At 52.4% G+C, this 21,350-nt stretch overlaps 2 protein-coding genes across 4 annotated transcripts in view; one reads left to right on the top strand and one right to left on the bottom strand.

The window, feature by feature from the left end:
* Positions 1-1,931: 1,931 nt before the first annotated feature.
* Positions 1,932-17,044, bottom strand: BLVRB (biliverdin reductase B). Of its 2 annotated transcripts, none has more exons than XM_056136727.1 (5): positions 16,852-17,044; positions 7,207-7,371; positions 6,987-7,076; positions 5,845-5,973; positions 1,932-2,162 (listed from the first exon to the last, which is right to left on the bottom strand). In XM_056136727.1, exons 1-5 carry the CDS (start codon positions 16,928-16,930, stop codon positions 2,005-2,007), a joined length of 621 nt encoding a protein of 206 aa, XP_055992702.1. In that variant the 5' UTR covers positions 16,931-17,044; the 3' UTR covers positions 1,932-2,004. The 2 variants fall into 2 exon arrangements, with proteins under 2 accessions (XP_055992702.1, XP_055992701.1); XM_056136726.1 differs by lacking the exon at positions 16,852-17,044 and adding an exon at positions 7,763-7,887.
* A 1,168-nt stretch (positions 17,045-18,212) lies between these two features.
* Positions 18,213-21,350, top strand: part of SPTBN4 (spectrin beta, non-erythrocytic 4) — a 90,406-nt gene continuing 87,268 nt past the window's right edge. The window contains exon 1 of one of the 2 annotated variants that reach the window (XR_008795383.1): positions 18,213-18,366. Coding sequence is in view for 1 of the 2 variants with exons in the window: in XM_056136893.1 (XP_055992868.1) it covers positions 18,223-18,366 (144 nt within the window). In the remaining variant the exon portion in view is untranslated. The remainder of the gene's footprint in view (positions 18,367-21,350) is intronic. The other variant, XM_056136893.1, reaches the window with a different exon arrangement.

Raw genomic sequence — 21,350 nt, 5'->3', positions numbered from 1 at the left:
CCTCAGACCAGTTCTCACCGCTTTTTTATCAACCAAGTTATCCTGCTGTTTGCAGAGGCAGTCAGGTACTTTGGAGGAAGAAAGGAACTTTGCAAAGGAACTTTGATGGGGGAGGGTGAGGGGAAAGGGAGAAATGGGAGAAAGAGAGGAAGCACTACCAGGGGTGCCCTCCCCGACACCCCCCACCACACACACACAAAGTACTGGAGTGCAAGATTTGCATGTAGGAGCCCTGGGTTTAATCCCCAGTCCTGAGCACTGAGCTGGGAGTAGCTCCTGAGCACCACTAGGTGTGGCCACAAAACACCAAACAAAACAAAGCACCAAGCAAACATGGTTCCCTCCCTTGTTCCACTCCTCCAGAAAACCTCAGAACCAAGCTCAGATTTATCACAATGCCTGTGCCCAGCTTGACTTCTGGGCCCAGTTTCTTCAATGCGGACCATCTGGCTAGACTTAGGGCTGACTCCTGGCTGTGTTCAGGGGTCACTCCTGGCATGTCAGGACACCCTATGTGGTACTGGGGATCGAACCAGAGTCCACGGCATGCAGCAAGTGTTTTAACCCTTGTCCCAGCATTCCAGTCCTATAAAATAGTATTCACTGGAGGGGAGGGATGGCAGCTCTGCAGAAGAATTGGGAGCTTTTCTGTCTCCTGGTCTGACTCGAGTGATTTCTTAATTTTTTAAAATAACTATTTAAAATTATTATTATAGATTGTATACATGATAAGACACTCCCGGGGCTGGAGAGATAGCACAGCAGGTAGGGCGTTTGCCTTGCATGTGGCCCACCTGGGTTCAATTCCCAGCATTCCATATGGTCCTCTCCAGCACTGCCAGAAGTAATTCCTGAGTGCAGAGCCAGGAGTAACACCTGAGCATCATGCCAGGTATGACCCAAAAAGCAAAACAAACAAACAAACAAAATCATACCCATTTTCCATGATTACCACACCATATTTGATGGGGTTCAGACAGTAGGCAACAAATCACAGATATATATATATATATATAAAAATATATATATATATATATATATATGCCTCTCAGAGAGCCCAGCAAGCTACTGAGAGTATCCCACCTGCACGGCAGAGCCTTGGCAAGCTACCTGTGGCGTATTCGATATGCCAAAAACAGTAACAATAACGGTTCTCATTCCCCTGACCCCGAAAGAGCCTCTAGTACGGCAGTTTCATTGGGAAAGATGACTAAGGAGAGGCTGCTAAAATCTCAGGGCTGGGATGAATGGAGACGCTACTGGTTCCCACTCAAGTAAATCGATGAACAACGGGATGACAGTGATACAGTGATACTTCCAATGGAGGTGCTGGAGCCATGGGGTGCTGGGAGTGAAACTTGGGCCCTGGCCCATCCCAGTCATGGACGCTGCCACTTGAGCCATGTGGGCAGCACTCACGAGGTCCCTTCCACCCAGGATGCCAGCATACTTTAGAACATTCCCCCGGCTCATTCCTTTTCTTTTTTTTTTTTTTTTTGCTTATTTGAGTTTTTGGTGCTCAAGGCCTCAGAGTGGCTTTCAGGCTCTGTGCTCAGGAGTGACCCTTAGCTGTGGCCAGAGGGCCAGGTATAGTGTCAGGATGGCGACCGAAGTGGCTTCATGCAAGGCAAGTGCCTTAGCGGCTAGATTCTCCCTGCCCTCGCCCTGGCTCACTCTTACCCAGAAAGATCTCCAATGGAGCCCTCTTCCACAGAACTTTCTTTGCTCCTCAGACTTCATCTCCCAGAGCCTGAGCCCCACTGTTTTCCCATGGGCACTTGGGAGATCCCTGAAGGCACAGGACCATTATGGGATATACTGGTATTGAAAAGGTGAATGAATGATGGACAAAAAAGCCCACAGAGAGGCAGACAGAGACACAGGGACACAGGGAGAGAGAAATGCCACAGTGTCAGGTCTTCTGGAATCATCTGAAACTCTGGGCTCCGTTTATTGCTCCCTTGCTCCGTTCTCTGGAGCTGCTGCCCACAAGCCGGGTGGACTCTAGTCATACTGGTGGGAGGGGTAGGTGTTGTGCCCATCATACTCGTCCGTGGTGAGGCAGCGCAGCATGAAGTGGCCCAGGTCATGTTTGGAGATGACCCTTGAGGGTCCCCGTCCATCCAGGGTGACCGTGTAGTCCCCGGTCAGAGGCTGATCTCCTGCAAGGTAAGCGGACAAATGAAGCAAAAAGTCCTTCTCTCTCCTTCATCCTGCCAGCCTAGAGTATGAGCCAGCAAAGGACAGAGTGCCCTTCCCAAACACAGGGCACTCAACTATCTCCTTTTCTTTTTTGCAAAGCTGGGGATGAAACCCCCAGCTTTTGGGGGGGGGGCAGCGTGGAGAAGCCACACCTGGTGATGCTCAAGGGTTACTTCTGCTCCGCACCCAGGAATGCAGTGAGGAACGTACTCATGGCTGTGCTCGGGTGGCCATATGGGCTGCCAGGGATCGAATCCAGGTTGGCCACATACAAGGCAAATAAATGCCTTCACCACTGTGTTAGTGCTCCAGACCTACCAAGTTTCTTACATGCAAGGTATGTGTTTAACCACTGAGCCACAACCTTCGCCCCAAATAGTTTTTATTTTTGGAGGGGGAGGGTAGAGGGGTCACACCTGGCTGTGCTCTGAGATCACTCCTGGCAGGCTCGGGGGAACCTATGGGATACTTAGGATCGAACCTGGGTTGGCAGACAAGAGCCTTACCTGCTGTACTATCGCTCAAGACCCCCTAAATATACTCTTTATTTCCTTCATATGACAAGTCCTTACTGTTGTATTCTTTTGTGTGTGTGTGTGTGTTTTGGTCACTGTTTTTATTATTATTATTATTATTATTATTATTATTATTATTATTTCGATGTCGGCAGAGCCTGGAAAGCTACCCGTGGCATATTCAATATGCCAAAAAAGTAACAATAACGGGTCTCATTCCTCTGACCCTGAAAGAGCCTCCAATATGGCAGCGTTGGGAAAGACAAGTAAGGAGAGGCTGCTAAAATCTCAGGGCTGGGACAAATGGAGACGCTATTGGCGCATGCGCGAGTAAATCGATGAACAATGGGATGATAGTGATACAGTGATAGAGTGATTTTTTGATGTATTACAGTGAGGTACAGTTACAAACTTACAAACTTTTGTACTTACCTTTCAGTCATACAATGATCAAGTACCCATCCCTCCACCAGTGCTCATTCTCCACCACCAGTGATCCCAGTATCCCTCCCACCACCCCCAACTGTTGTCTTCTTATGTCAAGTGCTGGATACCCAGTGAGGAGTTAACAACACAAGAATCTGTACCCTCAATATTGAGACATTTGCTAGGAGGAAGCAACCAAGAAGCTAACAGACCAATGAGAGAGCCAGTAAGAATGGACTGGATTGGGATGGAGAGCTTGCACAGTGAGGAAGGCGCTTGTGCTGCATGCAGGTGTCCTAGTGTGACTCCTCAGCACTCCAAAGGGTTACCTGAGCTCTGTCAAGAGTGATCCCTAATAGCAGAGCCAGGAATAAGCCCGAACAGTGGTGGGTGTGGCTTCCAAGCAAACAAAAAGTGAAAGGGGAAATCCTGCTTAGGAGACACCCCTTGTTCCATGAGAGCCTTCCTGACCTTTCCCCTTTCTTTCTGTTCTCTTAAATAAAATTTTCATCATCCAGGAAAAAATAGAAAAAGAGACCAGAGTGACAGTACAGTGGGGAGGGCACTTGCCTTGCACATGGCCAACCCGGGTTTGATCCCCGCATCCCATATGGTCCCTTGAGCCCCACCAGGAGTAATTCCTGAGTTCAGAGCCAGGAGTAAGTCCTGAGCATTGCCAAGTGTGGCCCAAAAACGGAAAGGAAAGAAGGGAGGAAGGAAGGACGGACAAATGGGCAAGTGAGAGAGCCCAGGGATCAGGGAAGGCTCAGAGACAGGCAGCTCTGTGTGTGTGTGTGTGTGTGTGTGTGTGTGTGTGTGTGTGTGTGTGTGTTTGCTTTTTGGGTCACACCCAGCGATGCACAGGGGTTACTCCTAGCACTCAGGAATTACTCCTGGCAGTGCTTAGGGGACTATACGGGATGCTGGTAATCAAACCCAGGTCAGCTGCGTGCAGGGCAAATGCCCTCCCCACTGTACTATCACTCCAGCCCCAGACAGGCAGCTCTGGTCTGAGCCCAGCCTAGTGGCTCACATAAAGCGTGACCCTGAATGCTTGGCTGTCCCTGATCCTCACCTCTGCGGGCTAATGTGCACAATCATTGCAGCTAGAAAGAAGATGACGCCCCCTCCTGGAGCAGACTCGTGACCAGTGCCACGGGAGTGACCCTGCGAGTATGTCTGCACATGGCCGTGCCCCACCCCATGAATGAGCATTGCACCTGGGCCTTACAGAGCACCCCAGCTAAAGTGGGGAGCCCTTGGAGCATCCCTTGGCCAGGTATGTGTCTTCATGACTTCCAGTCACAGAGGAAAGGAGGATGGGAGAGAAAAACAATTAAAATGAGGGGTTGGAGCCATAGCACAGTGGGTAAGGTGCTTGCCTTGCATGTGACCAACCTGAGTTCAATCCCCAACATCTCATATGGTCCCCTGAGCACTCCAAGAGGTAATTCCTGCATGCAGAGACCAAAGTAACCCTTGAGTGTCGCTGATTGTGGCCACAGGAAAAAAAAAATTCATAACAAATGAAAAATAAAGGAGTGGCTGGGAGTTGTACTGGGCTTAGGCTTGTGTCCAACCTGGCTGGGCTCAATCCTTGACAGCACATGGTCCCCTGAGCATTGCCAGGTGTGTCCTAGAGGCTCCTGAGCCCCTCTGGTGAGACACAGGTGCTCCTCAGGGTCCAAGCAGCACCTCTTCAACTATTGACCTGGTTGGCTAAAAATTGCCAGCAGGGTTACCCGGCCTCCTGAGCACTGCTTGGGGACCCCCCCCCCCACTCCAATACACTAATCAATTAAATCAAATAAAAACCAGCTAGGGCCAAGCAGCTGGCTCAAAGGGTTCATGCTATGTATGTGGAGACCCTGGGCTCAATTCTCAGCATCGCAGGGTCCCCCCGGGGTGCTAATGAAATAGCACCCAAATGAATAAAAACAAAAACTAATCCCTGGTACCTCATATGGTTTCTTGAGCATCACTGGGAGGGAGGGAGGGAGGGAGGGAGGGAGGGAGGAAGGAAGGAAGGAAGGAAGGAAGGAAGGAAGGAAGGAAGGAAGGAAAGAGGGAGGGTGGGAGGGGGAGAGGCAGGGAGAAAGGGAGGGAGGGGAGAAAGGAGGGAGCGGAGGAAAGGGAAGGGAAGGGCAATGGGCAGAGGTGGGGGCGCAGTACTGAGGTCACTTTAGTGCCCAGCAGCATGAGAAGGGATGGGAGGGAGGAGGGAGATGGGAGGGAGGGCAGTCAGTTCCAGGTAGGAAGAAATGGTCACAGAGACCATCTAGGATATCTTAAACACGTCCTAAGAGAGAGGGTGGTAATTCAATCAGCTTAAAATGATGAAATAAGTAGCAGTACTTCTACATTATGAAAGAGAGAGAGAGAGAGAGAGAGAGAGAGAGAGAGAGAGAGAGAGACTCTTCCACAGGGCTGAGCCCCAGAGAGCCCATCTGTTAGACGGTACCCTGCCCGGGCTGGAGCAATAGTACAGCGGGTAGGGCACTTGCCTTGCACTTGACCTACCCAGGTTCCATCCCATATGGTCCCCCAGCACTGCCAGGAGTCATTCCTGAGTGCAGAGCCAGGAGTAAGCCCTGAGCATCACCAGGTGTGACCCCAAAAAAGACAATAACAACAACGAAAAGGAACCTGCCAGGCAGGGTGAGGGGATCCCAGGTGTGGGGCTGAAGCTGGGCGGACTCACCGATGTGTGGTGGCATCACAGCCACATACTTCAGGCCCGACTCCTGCAGGACCTTGTGCATCCGGATGTGGTCATCGGTCACAGCCTGCAGTCTGGGGGGCACCTTGGTTGGGTCCCAGAGCAGGAAGGCTGGTGAGGGGAGACGGGGCAAGGTCAGTGAAGGTTTGAAGCTCTCAAAACCCAGCCAGCTTTGCATGGTTCCCCCCAGCCCACACCCCACTGAAGGCAACAGCCTGGACTGTGCGCCCACTTGCTCTGGCCACCCATGCCTGCTGCCCTGGCCCTGGAACCTGCCTCCCACAGTCTACAGCCCCTCCTCATCCTCTCCCAGCAGTGCCTGTCCCAGACAGCTCATCCTTCTGCTATTGCCCCATCCCTGATATCCATGGTGGTGTGGAGGAGGCCCGGAGCCCCTCTTCCTCAGACATCTGGGAGTGTTGGGAAAGCCCAGGGGTCTCCCTTTGGAGGACAAGGACCACAGTTCCCTCCTGGAGCTTCCTGTGGAGGACTTAGGACACAGAAGGCCCTCGTGGGCACCATTCCCAAGAGACTCTGTACAGGGAGTGCTCAGTGACCACCCAAGGGCTGAAGTTGGCAATGAGGTAGGGGGGACCCTCCCCACCATGCAGCTTGCCTGGAGCCTCCCTCTGGACCACTGGGGGGGGGCGCAGTCCACCAGGGGGCATGAAGGTTAGACCTATCCACAGAGTTGTGCAGCCAGAAGCCAGAGGCTGCCTAAGCTTCTCCATCTTCACTGATCCCCTGTCAGCAACATCCCCCCCTTTTTTCTTTTTGCTTTTTGGGTCATACCTGGTGATGCTTAGGGGTTACTCCTGGCTCTGCACTCAGGAATCACTCCTGGTGGTGCTCAGGGAACCATGTGAGATGCTGGGAATCAAACCCGGATCAACCCTGTGCAAGGCAAATGCCCTACCTGCTATGCTATCACTCCAGCCCAGCAACACCCCCTTGGGTGACAACTCTGACCCACTGGCCACCACTTCAGACTCAGGCACACAGCTGGTGCTCAATAAGTATGCGGTGAACTTGGGATGCTTCCAGTGCACATCTGTACAGGCCCGCAGAGCCCCTGACCACTCCCCCCAGTCCCCGCAGCCCCGCCGCTCTGACCCACCACCCACCCGAGGTGCAGGCCACGACCTTGTCCACGCCGTGGGCCTTCATGGCCGCCACGATGTTCTGGGCCCCCTCGGACATCACCGTGGTGGGACCTTAGAGGGGACAGAAAGCTGTAACTGGTAGGCGGTGGCGGTGGCGGTGGCAGGGGTGGGGCGGGGGGTGGAGGTGGTGCTGGGGGCCGAGGTACAGGGATGGGGCGTGGGCAGAGGGGGGGCTCAGTACTGAGGTCACTGCCGGTGCCCAGCAGCACGATGATGGCATCTTGCCCAGCCACCGTCTTGTCCACATCGGCTGCCTGTCGAACGTCCCCCACCACCACGTGGGCCGGCTGGGGCCCCGCTGAGGGCAGCCGGGAGGCATCCCGCACCAGCACCGTCACCTCGTAACCTGCAGGCAAACGGGGACAGAGAGACAGGTCAGGGGGCTGGCGATGGCACCCCAGCGGCTGGGTCCTAGGATGCCCCATATACATCCCCCAGGTTTCCATATAGGGACAGTGGCCTTCAAACATATGACACCCCCGTTTTCTCCTACCCTCTCTGCACCCCATGCCCCACACCTCTCTGCCAAGAGTCACATCTATTAGCAACTGGATTGTTGTTTTGTTTTGTTTGGGGGGCACACCGGGCAATGCTCAGGCCTTAATCCTGCCTCTGCACTCAGGAATTGCTCCTGGTGGACTTGGGGGATCATATGGGATGCTGGGGCTTGAACCTAGGTTGGCCATTTACAAGACAAATGCCCTCCCCACTTACTATCTCTCAGGCCCCTTTAGCACCTGAAATTTGCCAGATTCCAGAACTGCTCACAATACCCCCTCCAGGTCCCTCAAACTCTGGTGCTCTCTGCAGTGTCCTTGTCATTCTCCTGCTGTCCTGAAAAACTCAGTGCAACTCTTAGGAGACGTGGCTGAGGAATGGGATGCCAGGGAAAGACCCGATGAACTAGAGCAGCTTCTCCTGCCAGTGCTTCGTGAAGGAGGGGACATTTGTTCAAAGGAATGATAGGGCAAGGAACCTCCTGAATCTATAGACATCTGTACCCGAAGCTAACCTCACCGCTCACCACTGGAAGCTATGGAAGGATGAAGCCATTATTCTGAAAATGATAAAGGAAGCGGGTCAAAAATCAGATTGTTCCTTCTTATTTATTTATTTATTTGTTGTTGTTGTTTTTTGCTACACACCTGGTGGTGCTCAGGGCTTACTCCTGATTCTGTTGTTCAGGGGATGATCTAGGGTGCTGGAGATTGAACCCAGGCCAGCCATGGGCAACGGAAGTGCCTTACCCGCTGTACATTCTCTCCAGCGACCCTCACCGCCCACTTTTTTTTTCTTTTTGGCAAAGCTCAGGGGTTGCTCCTGGCTCTACACTCAGGAATCACTCCTGCCACTGCTCAGGGGGCCATATGGGATGCCAGGGATTAAACCCAGATCGGCTGCAAGCAAGGCAAATGCCTAACTCACTGTTTTATGGCTCTGCCCCAGTCCCCACTTTTCTTGACAGCTGTCACCCCCTTAGAAAATAAATCACAGGAGGGTGCTTGCCTTACACTGACCTGGGTTTGATCCCCAGTTTCCCATATGGTCCTCCAAGCCTGCCAGGAGTGAACCTTGTGTATATTGAACCAGGAGTAAGCCCTGAGCACAGCTGGATGTGGCCCCAAAACAAAACAAAAAAATTTACAGGAGCTGTTGACATTAGAGAACGATGATAATCGTAGCCAGGTTACATAATATTTAGAAAGTAGCATTATGTGTGAAGTGCCAAGTGCCTTGCAGGTATCAGTTATTATTGCTTATTAATGATATAAACCTCAGGGAAACAAGAGATGGACTTCAAGCCCTTGTGTGCTTCAGCTGTTGAAAACCAGGCAATCCACTTAGCTTCTCTGGACTTTATTTGTAAAGTGACACTAATAATAGTTTCTGCCTTAGAGTTGCTGCTGTTTTTTTTTTAATTTTTATTTATTTATTTGCTTTTTTGGGTCACACCCAAAAGCAAGGCACATGCCCTACCCACTGTGCTACTGTTCCAACCCCCAAGTTGCTGCCATTTTAAATAAAATATCTAAGAATGTATTGTGGGAGGGCTGGAGCGATAGCACAGCAGGTAGGGTGTTTGCCTTGCACGCGGCCGACCCGGGTTCAATTCCCAGCATCCCATATGGTCCCCTGAGCACCGCCAGGAGTAATTCCTGAGTGCAGAGCCAGGAGTAACCCCTGTGCATCGCCGGGTGTGACCCAAAAAGCCAAAAAAAAAAAAAAGAATGTATTGTGAGTCATCTGACAACATTGCCAATTGTCAAGACAATTTTTTGGTTTGGTTTTGGGTCACACCCAGCAGTGCTCAGGGCTTACTCCTGCTCTTCACTCAGGAATCACTCCTGGTGGTGCTCAGGTGCTCATATGTGATGCTGAGGATCGAACTCGGTTGGACACATGCAAGCCAAGTAAGTGCCTTACCTGCTGCACTATCTCACTGGCCCGCTAAAATAATTTTTGTGCCAAGATAGGGGCTGGGCAAGGCAGTGGATAGGGCACTTGCCTTGCATGTGGCAGACCTGAGTTCGAGTCCCAGGACCACATATGGTCTCCCAAGCCCCACGAGGAGTGAACCCTGAGTGCGGAGCCAAGAGTAAATCCTGAGCATCACCAGATGTGTCCCCACCGCCCACCAAAAAAAAAAAAATGTACCAACACAGTTCAATAAGGAAAGAATAATCTCTTTTAATTGTCTTTTTCCTTCTTTTTTATGTCTTTGTGTTTGGGCCACTCCCAGTGATGCTCAGAGATTACCCCTGGCTCTGCACTCAGGGATCACTCCTGGCAGGCTTAGGGGACCCATATGCGATGCTGGGGATCAAACTCGGTTTGGCCAAACACAAGGCAAATGCCCTACCTGCTGTACTATCTCTCTGGCCCTCCTTTTAATTTTCTTTGTGATGTGTGTGTAGAGGGGACTGGACCACACCCACTGGTGCTAAGGAGTTATTTCTGGCTCTGTGGTCAGGGATCAAGAATAGTCTTTCCAACAAAATGATCTGTGGGTACTGATGGATAGTCAAGGTAGAAGGAGGAATTTGGGCCTATCATTCCACATACAAAAATTAATTCAGATTGATCAAAGAACTAAATGCCAGTAATACAACCATACGCAACAGTCTTTTGCTTTTGGACCATGCCCTGCAATTCTTAGGAATTACTCCTGGGTCTGTGCTCAGGGATCATTCCCGGTGGAGCTTGAGGAATGCCAGGGATCGAACCTGGGTGAGCTGTGTGCAGGGCAAGCGCCTTACCCACTGTATTATCTTCCTGGCCCCCACAACCACACAACTCTTAGAAAGAAACAAAGACAAAAATCTTGTGAGGTTGGATGGGGCACTGATTTCCTAGCTAGGCCACCCAAAGCACAACTGTTTCCTCAAAACTGCAAAATGTTTTTGGCTTCAAGCACACATTTAAGAAAGTAAGAAGTTCTAAATCCATTTCCCCAAATGGAGAGAAAGTAGGAGGTAAAGTACTTGCCTTGCATATAGCTGACTCAGGTTTGATCCCAAGTATTGCATATAGTCCCGTAAGCTCTGCCAGGAGTGATCCTTGAGCAGAGCCAGGAAAAAGCCCTAAACATCATGAGGTGTGAGCACCCCCCTCCAAAAAAGAAAATGAGAAGACATTATACAAATCATACAACTGCTTTTTTTGGGGGGGGGAGTGGGGGTTATGGGATTTAGGTTGTACCTGGCAGTACTGGAGGGTGCTATTCTGGTGCTCTGCCCAGGGTTCCCTGGGGACTGAAATGGGATTAGCCATATTCAAGGTCATAACCTCTATACTATCTCTCAGGCCCCAACAAATGTGTATTTGATAAAGATTTGTACCTAGAATATATAAAGAACTTCACAACTTGGAAAAAATAATAGGGGGTTAGAGAGTTAGGCTAGCAGGTAAGGTGTTTCTCTTGCACATGGCTGACCCTGGGGTTTGATCCCTGATACCATATATGGTCCCTGAGCCCTGCCAGGAGAGATCCCTGAGGGCAGTATCCCGAGTAAGCCCTGGCTCCCCAAAAAACAAAAAACAAGGAGCTGGAGAGATAGTACAGTGGGGAGGACATTTGCTTTGCACTGGGGTGGCCAGGGTTCAATCCCTGGCACCCCACATGGTCCTCCAAGCATCCCCTAAGCACAACCAGGAATACCCCTGAAAAAAATGAACTGGGTAGAATGTTGCTCCAAAGAAGATACACAAATGGTCAATAATCACATGAAAAGATAGTCATCCCATATGGTCCCCTGAGCACCACCAGGAGTAATTCCTGAGTGCATGAGCCAGGAGTAACCCCTGTGCATTAACGAGTGTGACCCAAAAAGCAAAAAGCAAAAAGAAAAGAAAAGAAAAGATAGTCAATATTATAAGCCATCAGGGAAATGCAAATAAAAACTACTGTAAGATACCTCTCTCTTTTTTTTGGGGGGGGGATCAGATCTGGCAGTTCTGTGAAGGGCTGTTTCTGTCTCTGTTCTCAGGAGTGAGCCCTGAGAGTGCTTGTAAGTGGTATCAGGGAGTAAACTGGGGTTGGCCACATGCAATGCTAGTGCCTTAACCCCCAACACTCTATCCAGCCCCATACAGTGAGAAACCTCTTCAGATGCCCTAGGATGGGCGCCCAAAGGACAGAGGAAAACGGGGTGTGCGCTAGTCTAGATGGGAACCCTCACATCGAGGGAACACTGAATGACTCAGCAGCTTGGGGAAATAGAGTAGTACTTCCTCAAAAGGGTAAACATACAGTTGCCATGTGACTCAGCAATTCTACTCCTAGGGAGAAAAACATTTCTCCTAAGAGAAATGCAAACATATAGTACAGAGGGTAGAATGCTTGCCTTGCACATGGCCCACCCAGGTTCAATCCCCGGCACCCTACACTGTCCTTTGAGGCCCTGATGAATGATCCCTGAGTGCAGACCCCTGAGCATAGCTGAATATGGCCCCCAGACATACAAACAAACAACAAAACATGGTGTGCCTGCATGTTCTTACAGGCTTTATTCATAATAACCAAGACGTGCTCGAAGTCATTCCAAGGCCAAATGGAGAGATAAAATGTGTCCATCTGTGAGCCAGAGAGAAAGTACAAGAAATTGGGTGGCTCATCACAGGAAGCTGACCCAGTTTTGATTCTAGGCACCCCATATGGTTGCCAGAATTCCAGAAAGCGTGATCCCTGGGTGTAGACCCAGGAATAACCCCCTGAATACAACCAGGTATGGCCCAAAAAACTAAAAACAAAAAAACAATCGACTGTCCATCTGCAGAAGGTGATAAATAATATTCTGTAAGTGAAGAAAATGACTCAATAATGCTACAATGGATGCCTGAGAAAGTGGACCGTATCAAGAAGTCAGTTTAGTTTGGTTGGTTCAGAGGAATGACCTTAGATGCTGGGTGTTGTTGTTGTTGTTGTTGTTTTTTTGGAGGGGGGCTTTTTGGGTCACAGTGATGCTCAGGGGTTACTCCTGGTGGCTCTGTTATCAGAAATTACTCCTGGTAGTACTTGGAAGACCATACAGGATGCCAGGGATCACACCTGGGTGGGCCACATGCAAGGCAAACGCTCTCCCCACTGGGTTATCACTCCAGCTCCAGATGCTAGTTTTTCTATGATTCCATTTCTACAAAATGTCTACAAACGGCCAATTTTGGGGCAGAGCGGTAGTACAGTGCATACGGTGTTTGCCTTGTATGTAGCCAACCCAGGTTCAATCTCCAGCACCCCATATGATCCCTGAGCCCACCATGAGTGATTCTAGAGGGCAGAGCAACGAGTAAGCCCTGAGCACAGCTGGGTGGTGACCATAAGCAAACAAACTGATCAATTAAGGAGCCCCAGAAGGTAACTGAGAGGTAGAACATTTGCTCTATGAGGCCTTGGGCCCCACCTTAAGAGGGGCAAATCTGTACTAACAGAAAGTTGATGAGTCCTTGTCTAGGACTGATGGATGAGTTAGGCAGGAAAAAAGGGAGATGAGTTCTAGTTTGTTTTTTGTTTTTTGCAGGGGCAAGGGATAATGGAAATACTCCATATCCACTGGGCTGATATTGGCACCACTCTGTGGCCATGATAAAAACTAATTAATGGAGCTGGAGAGATAGTGTAGCAGGAAGGGTGCTTGCCTTGCATGCAGCCAACCAGTTTTGACTCCCGGCATCACTAGGGACCCCTGATTACTGCCAAAAGTGATCCCTGAGCACAGAGCCAGGAGTAAGACGTGAACACAGCAGGGTGTGGCTCAAGCCCCTCTCCCCTGAAAAAAAAAAGTTAAAAAATAAGAGGCTGGGTGGGCGAGAGTGATAGTACAACAGGGAGGACGCTTGCCTTGTACGCGGCAATTGGGGTTGGAACCCTAGCACCCCATATGGTCCCTCGAGCATTGCCAGGAGTGATCCCTGAGTACAGAGCCAGGAGAAGGCTCTGAACACTGCTGGGTTCAATATTGTTTGCTGGCCCCAAATGAAACAACAACAACAACAAAAAAGGGCTGAAGCAATTGTACAGTAGGCAGGGTGCTTGCCTGGCATGCAGTTCACCCATGTTTGATCCCTGGCACCCCATATGGTCCCCCGAATCCTTCAGTCAGATCTCTGAGCACAGATTCATGAAGACCATCAGGTATGGCCCAAAAACAAACCAGAAAAAAACCCTACAGAATTTTATACTTTTTTTTTTTGGGTCACAACTGGCGATACACAGGGGTTACTCCTGGCTCTGTACTCAGGAGTTACTCCTGGAAGTGCCCAGGGGACCATATGGGATGCTGGGAATCGAACTGGGGCTGGCCGCATGCAAGGCAAACGCCCTACCTGCTGTGCTATCTCTCCAGCCCCTATACTTTATTTTTTAAAATGTGGAAGGTGGGTGGAGCTCCCCACAATGATCCCAGATCTGTGCTCAGCGGTCACTTCTGAGCATGGGATGCAGGCAAGAGAAGTGCCTTTACTTCTGTACTATGTGACTCCTGTACTTTTGTGGGTGAACTGTATGTGCATTACATCTTTCTTTTTTTTCTTTTTAGGTCACACCCGGCGATGCACAGGGGTTACTCCTGGCTCATGCACTCAGGAATTACTCCTGGTGGTGCTCAGGGGACCATATGGGATGCTGGGAATTGAACCCGGGTTGGCCGTGTGCAAGGCAAATGCCCTACCTGCTGTACTAATGCTCCTGCCCCACATCTTAATAAAGCTATAAATGCAAAACTAAAATGCAGGAGTGAAAAGCCCCACACAGGAATGGGCACTGATTTCTGGCTGTAGTCTTTCCTGACCTGTAGTCTCACGTCCACTGCCCTGCCTACCCCCTCTCCCCCCTCTCTATTCCACAAGGCCAGAGCCAGCTTTCCTGAGGTGATATGTAAGTGTCCTCTGCTCACATGCTTTCTGGAGGCCATCCACTGCCTGAGGTAAAGTGCATGTCTTTCACCTCTCAGGCACCTTCAAAATCCCAGGAGACCCAGCTGTTCCTCCTCTGCTGTGCTGGGGCCCAACCCATTAGCCACTATACCAGCTTCCAGTTCCTCAGTCGCATCCACTGCTCCCTGGCGTTGGCACATGCTGTGCCCTTGGCCTGGAGCTCCTAGTACCTTCCTTCCTCAACCCAGAGTGCCGTGCTTCCTGTCAGGGTGCTACATTTGCTGATCTGGAATAAACAGGGCTTTCTGGGCTCAGGGACTGTGTCATAGTTCCCTGATTTGGGGGGAAGGGAATGATCTCTCCAGCAGTCCAGTAGGGCCAGGAAGCCAGGGGGAATATTTTTTGGAAGGTGGGCCACACCTGGTAGTGTTCAGGACTTTTTCCTGGCTCTGAGTTCAGGCAAACACCTTACCCCTTGTACTACCTCTTTGGCGCCACACCAGTGCCCCCCTGTTTTTTTGGGGGGCCACACCCAGATGTGCTCAGTGTTTACTCCTAGCTCTGCACTCAGGAATCACTCCTGGAAGGCTCAGGGGACTCTATGGAATTCCAGGGATCAAACCCTGGTGGGCTGAGTGCACCGCAAGCGCCCTACCCACTGTATTGTCTCTCCAGCCCCATCACACCAGCCCCCTGACCCTTTCCTGACTTTTTCTTTTATTTGGTTGTTTTCTGGGACACACCAATATTGTTCACAGCTTACTCCTGGATCTGCACTCAGGGATCAGTCCTGCTGGGGTCAGTCCTGGGAACCATACAGGGTGCTGGGGAGATCAAACGTGTTGGCCGTGAGCAAGGTGAGTGACTTAGCAGGAAGGAAGGAAGGAAGGAAGGAAGGAAGGAAGGAAGGAAGGAAGGAAGGAAGGAAGGAAGGAAGGAAGGAAAGGAAGGAAGGAGGGAAAGAGGGAAGGCAAGCAGGCAGGCAGGTTGTCCTATTTGCTGGAACTCTTCCTTCTGATGGGGACAGGTGGAGGGACTTGTCACAGCCTTAGGCCAGTAGGGCCCAGCCTGAGTTCCTGGGGTGCAGTTCCAGTGGTGAGCAGCAGGGGGTATGTGGGGCCCTGGGTGGATTTCAGGATTACAGGAAGGTAGTGCAGTGGGTATGTGATCCTTAGGGTGACTCAGCATCTCAGCTTTTCTGCAGTACCTCCCCCAGAAGCGTTCCTGAGCACATTCATGTCTCCCCTCCCCATAATTCAATATCCTCCCTCAGTCCTGGGGTCTGAGGAGGACGACGATGGAGGTAGAAAGGTGGAGGAGGGGAGCAGTGGGCCTAATGGGAAGCTGTCTGGCTGGGCTGGGAGGCAGCAGAGTGGGGCCCAGGGGGCCTCCACCCTTTTGGAGCACCCAGATAGTTGATATCTTTAGCCGCTGTGGCTAGCAAAGGTGGGGCCCTTTATCTGGAGGTCTCAGCCCAGCTGGGGGGTTGAAGTCAAGACAGTAGGGGGAGGGAGTGGTACATGCTGCCCCTTTCCTGGGTCAACTGAATGTCGGTAGAGCCCTCCTTGACTTTCCCACCCCAGGGTCCTCTAGACTTTGATCATGTCTCTAAGATTATCTTGGTATGACACTAAGCAACAGCCTGCCAGCCACCAGCCTTGTAAGCTTTGGGCCTGGGTGCCCATATAGAGAGGCAGAGGAGTACCGTGGGTAGGAGAAGGGATGAGGACTGAGAGATCACAAGGCGCTCACCTTGGGTACCAATCCTGCTACCCCTTGAGCACTACCTGGTGTGGTACTCAGGCCCCCCAAATCAAAACAACAGAATGAAGGCTGAGAGTTAGGGAGAGAGTGCCAAACAGGAATTCCATCAGGAGCTTGGGGTTCAATCCCCCGCCACCGCCCGGCCTCCCAATACCGCCTAGAACAAGTGTTGAACAATGCACTGGAGTGGCCTCTGAGCATTGTTGGTTGAGGCCCCCCCCCAACCAAAAAAGAGCCAGAACAGAGTTTAAATCCCTACGCTGTGTTATTGGGCAAGTCAGTCTTTGGATGACAGTATCCTCTTCTGTCAATGAATTCAGACTCTTTCCCACCTCCCAGAACAGGGAGGAGTTAAGAGTGAAGAGAGAGTGGTTCTGGGGGTGGGGTGGGGGGGTGGTAAACTGATCCCTGGCTTCTTAGACCCTCCTAGGGTGCGCTAACCACCACCCTCTCCAGCACAACCATCTCAACACCGTAATAACATTTCCTAAATGCCCTGAACTTAATCCTGCCTTTGAGTTCCTCTATTCTTTGAAATCACATTAAAATTGGATATTTTTACAACCTCCCACCCCATTCCTGCCATCTGGGTTGCCACCCGCCTCGGTCCCGTCCGTCACCCCCCACCCCCCACCCGGATTCTCCATCCTAGGGGTCAACCATGACACTCCCCGCCCGCTCCAGCTCATGCCTGCTTGCACCGCCTGCGCCAGGGTGGTGAGCCCGGTCCGGCCGGTGGCGCCGAAAATCGCAATCTTCTTGACAGCCATGCTGCGTGGTCGCGCGGGAACCGAGTGGCCCTCGGGACCGCCCTCTTGAGGGTTCTCTAGCGGGAGGGACGGGGCGGGGCCGCGCACAGGGCCCCGCCTCGGCGCGGCTAGGGGAAAAGGGAGGAGCCACCAGGCCACACCCCCACCGCGGAAGGACGGGAGGCGGGGTCAGGAGGGGCGGGTTTTCTCCGGGAGCCCCGCCCCTTCCCGCCCTCCGCCCGCCTCTTGGGCTAAGGGGCGTGGCTGCGTTTGGACAGCTGGAAGGACCGGGCGGACCAGACTACGAGAGAGAGAGAGACTGTCACCCAGTGTCCCGCCCCCACACGGCGCCTCCCGGGGCGGGGCCATATCTGGCCACGCCCACATCTCGCCCCCCCTAACACACGCCCCCTTTTCTTTTCGCTCCTCCAGGCGGATTTGAACTCGCTCCTCCGCTGAAGCCGGTGCCTCCTAGAAGCTGCTGGCGAGGACCGTGTGGCTGTGTGGGTGTGACTGACCCTGTGTGACCTCAGTGTCCACATGCGCGTGTGGCCCTGGGCGACTCGGAGTCATCCAGAGGGAGCGCCTGAGGGTGGGTTGACAGCCTGTGTCTCCCCTTCACGGAGGCTGTTCTGGTGTGACTTGTCCGTAGTGACCCTGGGGCACCCCCGGGTGTCAGTCTGTGGTCCTCTATGCATTCGTGACCCTGGGGGAGAAGGTGCGCGTGCGACTCGTGACTGAGGGGCTGCGGTGGTGTGACACCGCTGGTGACATGTGTGGCACCGGGCCCCCCCGCCTCGAGTGTGTGGTGGTTCTGCTGTGAGGCGCTTTGTGACTTCCCGTGACTGGGGGGGGTGACCATGACCGTTCGCGGGTTATGGCCCGCCCCCCACCCCCAGCTAGTGGGTGACACGCTCCTGAGTGTAAAAGTGTGTGGCAGGGATCATCCTGCGCGGGACAGTGAGTGACACAGATGTGCTTGCGTGACGCCGCGCCCACGGTGGTGACACCCCCTTGAGTGCCCCGGTTCGCGTGACGCGGTGGGGAACTCGTCCCCGCCCCGTGCCACCTTGGCGTGCTTGTCCCTGAGGGACCCGCCTGTGATGGGCTGGGGTGGACGTGCCTGTGAGTGACGCCGTGTGCCCCCGCGTGTGGGCGACGGTCCCTCGGGGGTGTCTCCCTGCACCCCCGCGTGGCCGCCGCTGACCGTGCGCGGGAGCCCGAGCCGCGGGGCCGAGGGAGGGTCCCGGGGACGCGCCGAGCGGCGGCAGCGCGAGCGGGGGGAGGCGCGACGGCGGCGGCGGCGGCGGCGCATGCGGATCTGGCGGCGCGGCGGGGCCGGCGGGGCCGAGCAGAGCCGGGCCGGGCCGGGCCGGGCCGGGCCGCGGACGCCGACCGGGAGGGCGGCCGGACGCGGCGAGCAGCGGGGACGGTGGCACCGGCGGCCGCAGGCCCAGGTGAGCGGCCTGGGGGACGGGCAGCCCCTCCCTCCAGCATCTCCCCACCTGCCCGAGCATCCCTGGGCCGCGCGCCGCGGGCCTGTCCTGAGACCACCCCCCACGCCCCCCCAATACCAAGTCTTCCCGGCTGCGGGGAGGCGGAGGGTCTGGGCAGAGGGAACCCCCTCCCCCAGCCCAGTGGCGGCGCCGTGCGTGGGTCTAGCACTCCGGGCCTTGTCCTTCCCAGGTCCCCCTCCTCCCGAACGGTGACTAAACTGCAGAGGGAGGCGCGGCCCCGGAAGGGTTAAAGCTCCTCTCCCACTGTCTGCCTAGGCCGGTGGCTTATGCTGGGGCCCAGAACGCCTTTTCTGCCAATTCCCACCTTACCCATTCATGCCCTAATGGCCAGGAGGCCCCCTGCTCTCCCATGGTGCTAGAGCTGGAGAGCTCACCAAGTGCTAAGAGCTCCCCACCCCCAAGTTTCTTCTACTGAGGAGCAGCTGTGATCGCCGGATAAGGGGGGGAAACTGAGGCACAGAGCAGCCAAGTGAAAGATACAGCTAGAGGAAAGCCAGATCTGAAACCCTGTCTGTTCAGTCCCAATGCAGCCGCCTGGATAATCTGAGCTGTGGAACCCAGGGAAGGCGTAAAAGCATCCGGTTCTGGAGGATGAGGACTTGCCGGTATTCTGTAACTCCAGGAGTACAGCTCCTGTGTTACTGATCGGATCCTGCTTAAAACACCCCCAGGGGATTGGCACTGTGTTTCCATTTTAGAGGGGAGCAAACTAAGGCAGGGAGGGGGTTAGTGCCTACATAGGTGGTAGGTGGCTATGTGCCTTTCTGCAGAGGAATGAAAGACACCCCAAATGAAAGGCATTTGGGATGTCCTTCCTAGCATCTAGGGGTTGGCACCTGTCTGAGTCTTGGAGTGGGGGGAGTTTCCTTCCTTTGAGGTGCCCAGATCTAGTCAGAACCAAGGATGGAGGAGATGATTCTGATGCTTCTTAGACTTTTAAACTTCTTGTTTTCAATCTGACAGTGTTCTGAAACATTACTCTGAAGTAAGACTATTGTCAGCTGTTGCCACAATACTGCTGCATAAAAGTCACCCCCAAACTCAGTGTTTTTTTTTCTTTTTGGGCCATACCTGGCAATGGTCAGGGGTTACTCCTGGCTCTGCACTCAGGAATTACTCCTGGCGGGTCCTTAGGGGACCATATGAGATACCGGGGATCGAATCTGTTTTGGCCGTATGCAAGGCAAATGCCCTACCTGCTGTACTATCATTCCGACCCCATCATTTTTTTTTCATATTTATTTATTGGGTTTTTGGGCCACACACAGCAATGCTCAGGGCTTACTCCTGGCTTTGCCCTCAGGAATTACCCCTGGTGAGGCTCTACAGACCATATGGGATGACGGGGATTGAATCTGGGTCGGTGGCTTGCAAGGCAAGTGCCTTAACCACTGTACTACCTCTCCAGCCCTGTGTCTTTTTTTAAAAAATTGAAGCAAAATAGTTTTTTGGTCATTGTTTTGCTTTTGGGATCACACCTAGCGTTGCTCAGAAGTTACTCCTGGCTCTGCACTCAGGAATTACTCCTGGAGGTGCTCAAGAGACCATATGGGGATTGAACACTGGTCTACCACGTGCAAGACAAACGCCCTATCCACTGTACTATTGCTCCAGCTCCAGAAAAAATGGTTTTATTGAAAGAAATTTACTTAAACATGAGAAAGAGAGGAATATGTGTACTTTTTTTCTTTATTGTTTTTGGACCACACCTGGCAGTGTTTAGGGCTCACTCCTGGCTCTGTGCTCAGGGATCATGCTCGGCAGTGCTCAGGGAACCGTATGGGGTAGCAGGGATAGAACCCAGGTTGGCAACATGAAAGGCAAGCATCCTATCCACTGTATTATCGCTCCAGCTGTGAGGCATACGTGTGTAAGAGAGAACAGAGGCTTCTCTAGAGTGAAAAAAAGTGAGGAGAGAGAGAGAGAGAGAGAGAGGTTGAGAGAGAGAGAGAGAGAGAGAGAGAGAGAGAGAGAAAGAGAGAGAGAGAGAGTATGGGCTTGAAAAAGCAAGCAAGCTCAAACTCAGAGTCTTAAAACACAAAGCCTTTATTTAGCCCTGAGTCTGAACTCAGCAGCGGTTTAGGCTGAGCTCAGCAGGGCAGTTTTTCTGCTCTCTGCTGACCTTCCTCATGTGTCTGGATGGAGGTGTGTGTGGACTCTTTGCTGCTCTGTCTGGCCTGGGCTGGAGGGAGGGAAGCATCAGACCCAGAATGTGGCCTTAGGAGAGCTTTCATGGTCATGACCAAGTACAAGCAAAAACACACAAGGTCTCTTTAGTCCGAGACTCAGAATTTACCAGCATTTCATATCTACTGAATTGGTGAAAGCTAAGTGGGGTAACCAAACCAGCCAAGGGGCAAGAGGAGCTTCTGAGAGCCTTCTTCTGCTTCCCCATCCCAAGTTGGAGAATGCAGAGTTCTGTGGCAGTGACTGAGTCCATAAGGGTGACGTATGGGGGCTGTTGATGCCGTCATCTGATCATAGTAGCTATATTTCACTCCTGCCTACACACTCGCTGTGTGATCTCGGGCATGTGAATTAATCTCTCTGTGTCCCAGTTTTCTCACTCCTGCCTACATTCTCGCTGTGTGATCTCAGGCAAATGAATTAATCTCTCTGTGCCCCAGTTTCCTCCCCTGCGAATGATAGACCTAATGATAGCCTGTCTCTTGGGAATTAATTTGTGCAAATTAAATAAGATCATGCCTACAAGTACTGAGCACAGTGCAAGTGCTAATAAATGTTCATTAGTGTTATTACTAGAGTTATTTGGATAATAACATCATAATTCTTTCTTTTTTTTTTTTGGTGGCGGGGGATGGGGGAGGCTGATTTGGGGCCATGCCCAGCAGTGCTTCGGGCTGACTCCTGGCTCTATGCTCAGGGACCACTCCTGGCAGGCTCAGGGGACCATATGTAATGCC

Source organism: Sorex fumeus, unplaced genomic scaffold, assembly GCF_029834395.1.
Source record: "Sorex fumeus unplaced genomic scaffold, SorFum_2.1 ptg000122l, whole genome shotgun sequence".
Taxonomy (NCBI): domain Eukaryota; kingdom Metazoa; phylum Chordata; class Mammalia; order Eulipotyphla; family Soricidae; genus Sorex; species Sorex fumeus.
Note: the sequence above shows the minus strand (reverse complement) of the source record. Positions and strands in the feature narration are given on the sequence as shown.

What these genes read in the sequence shown, in the direction of transcription:
- BLVRB (XM_056136726.1), bottom strand. Translation starts at nt 7,847, where the DNA reads ATGACAAGGACACTGCAGAGAGCACCAGAGTTTGAGGGACCTGGAGGG. An exon ending in TGGAATCTGGCAAATTTCAG is followed by an intron (nt 7,372 to 7,762) that starts GTGCTAAAGGGG and finishes GTTTGCCTGCAG; the next exon opens with GTTACGAGGTGACGGTGCTG. An exon ending in TGTGATGCCACCACACATCG is followed by an intron (nt 2,163 to 5,844) that starts GTGAGTCCGCCC and finishes CTTACCTTGCAG; the next exon opens with GAGATCAGCCTCTGACCGGG.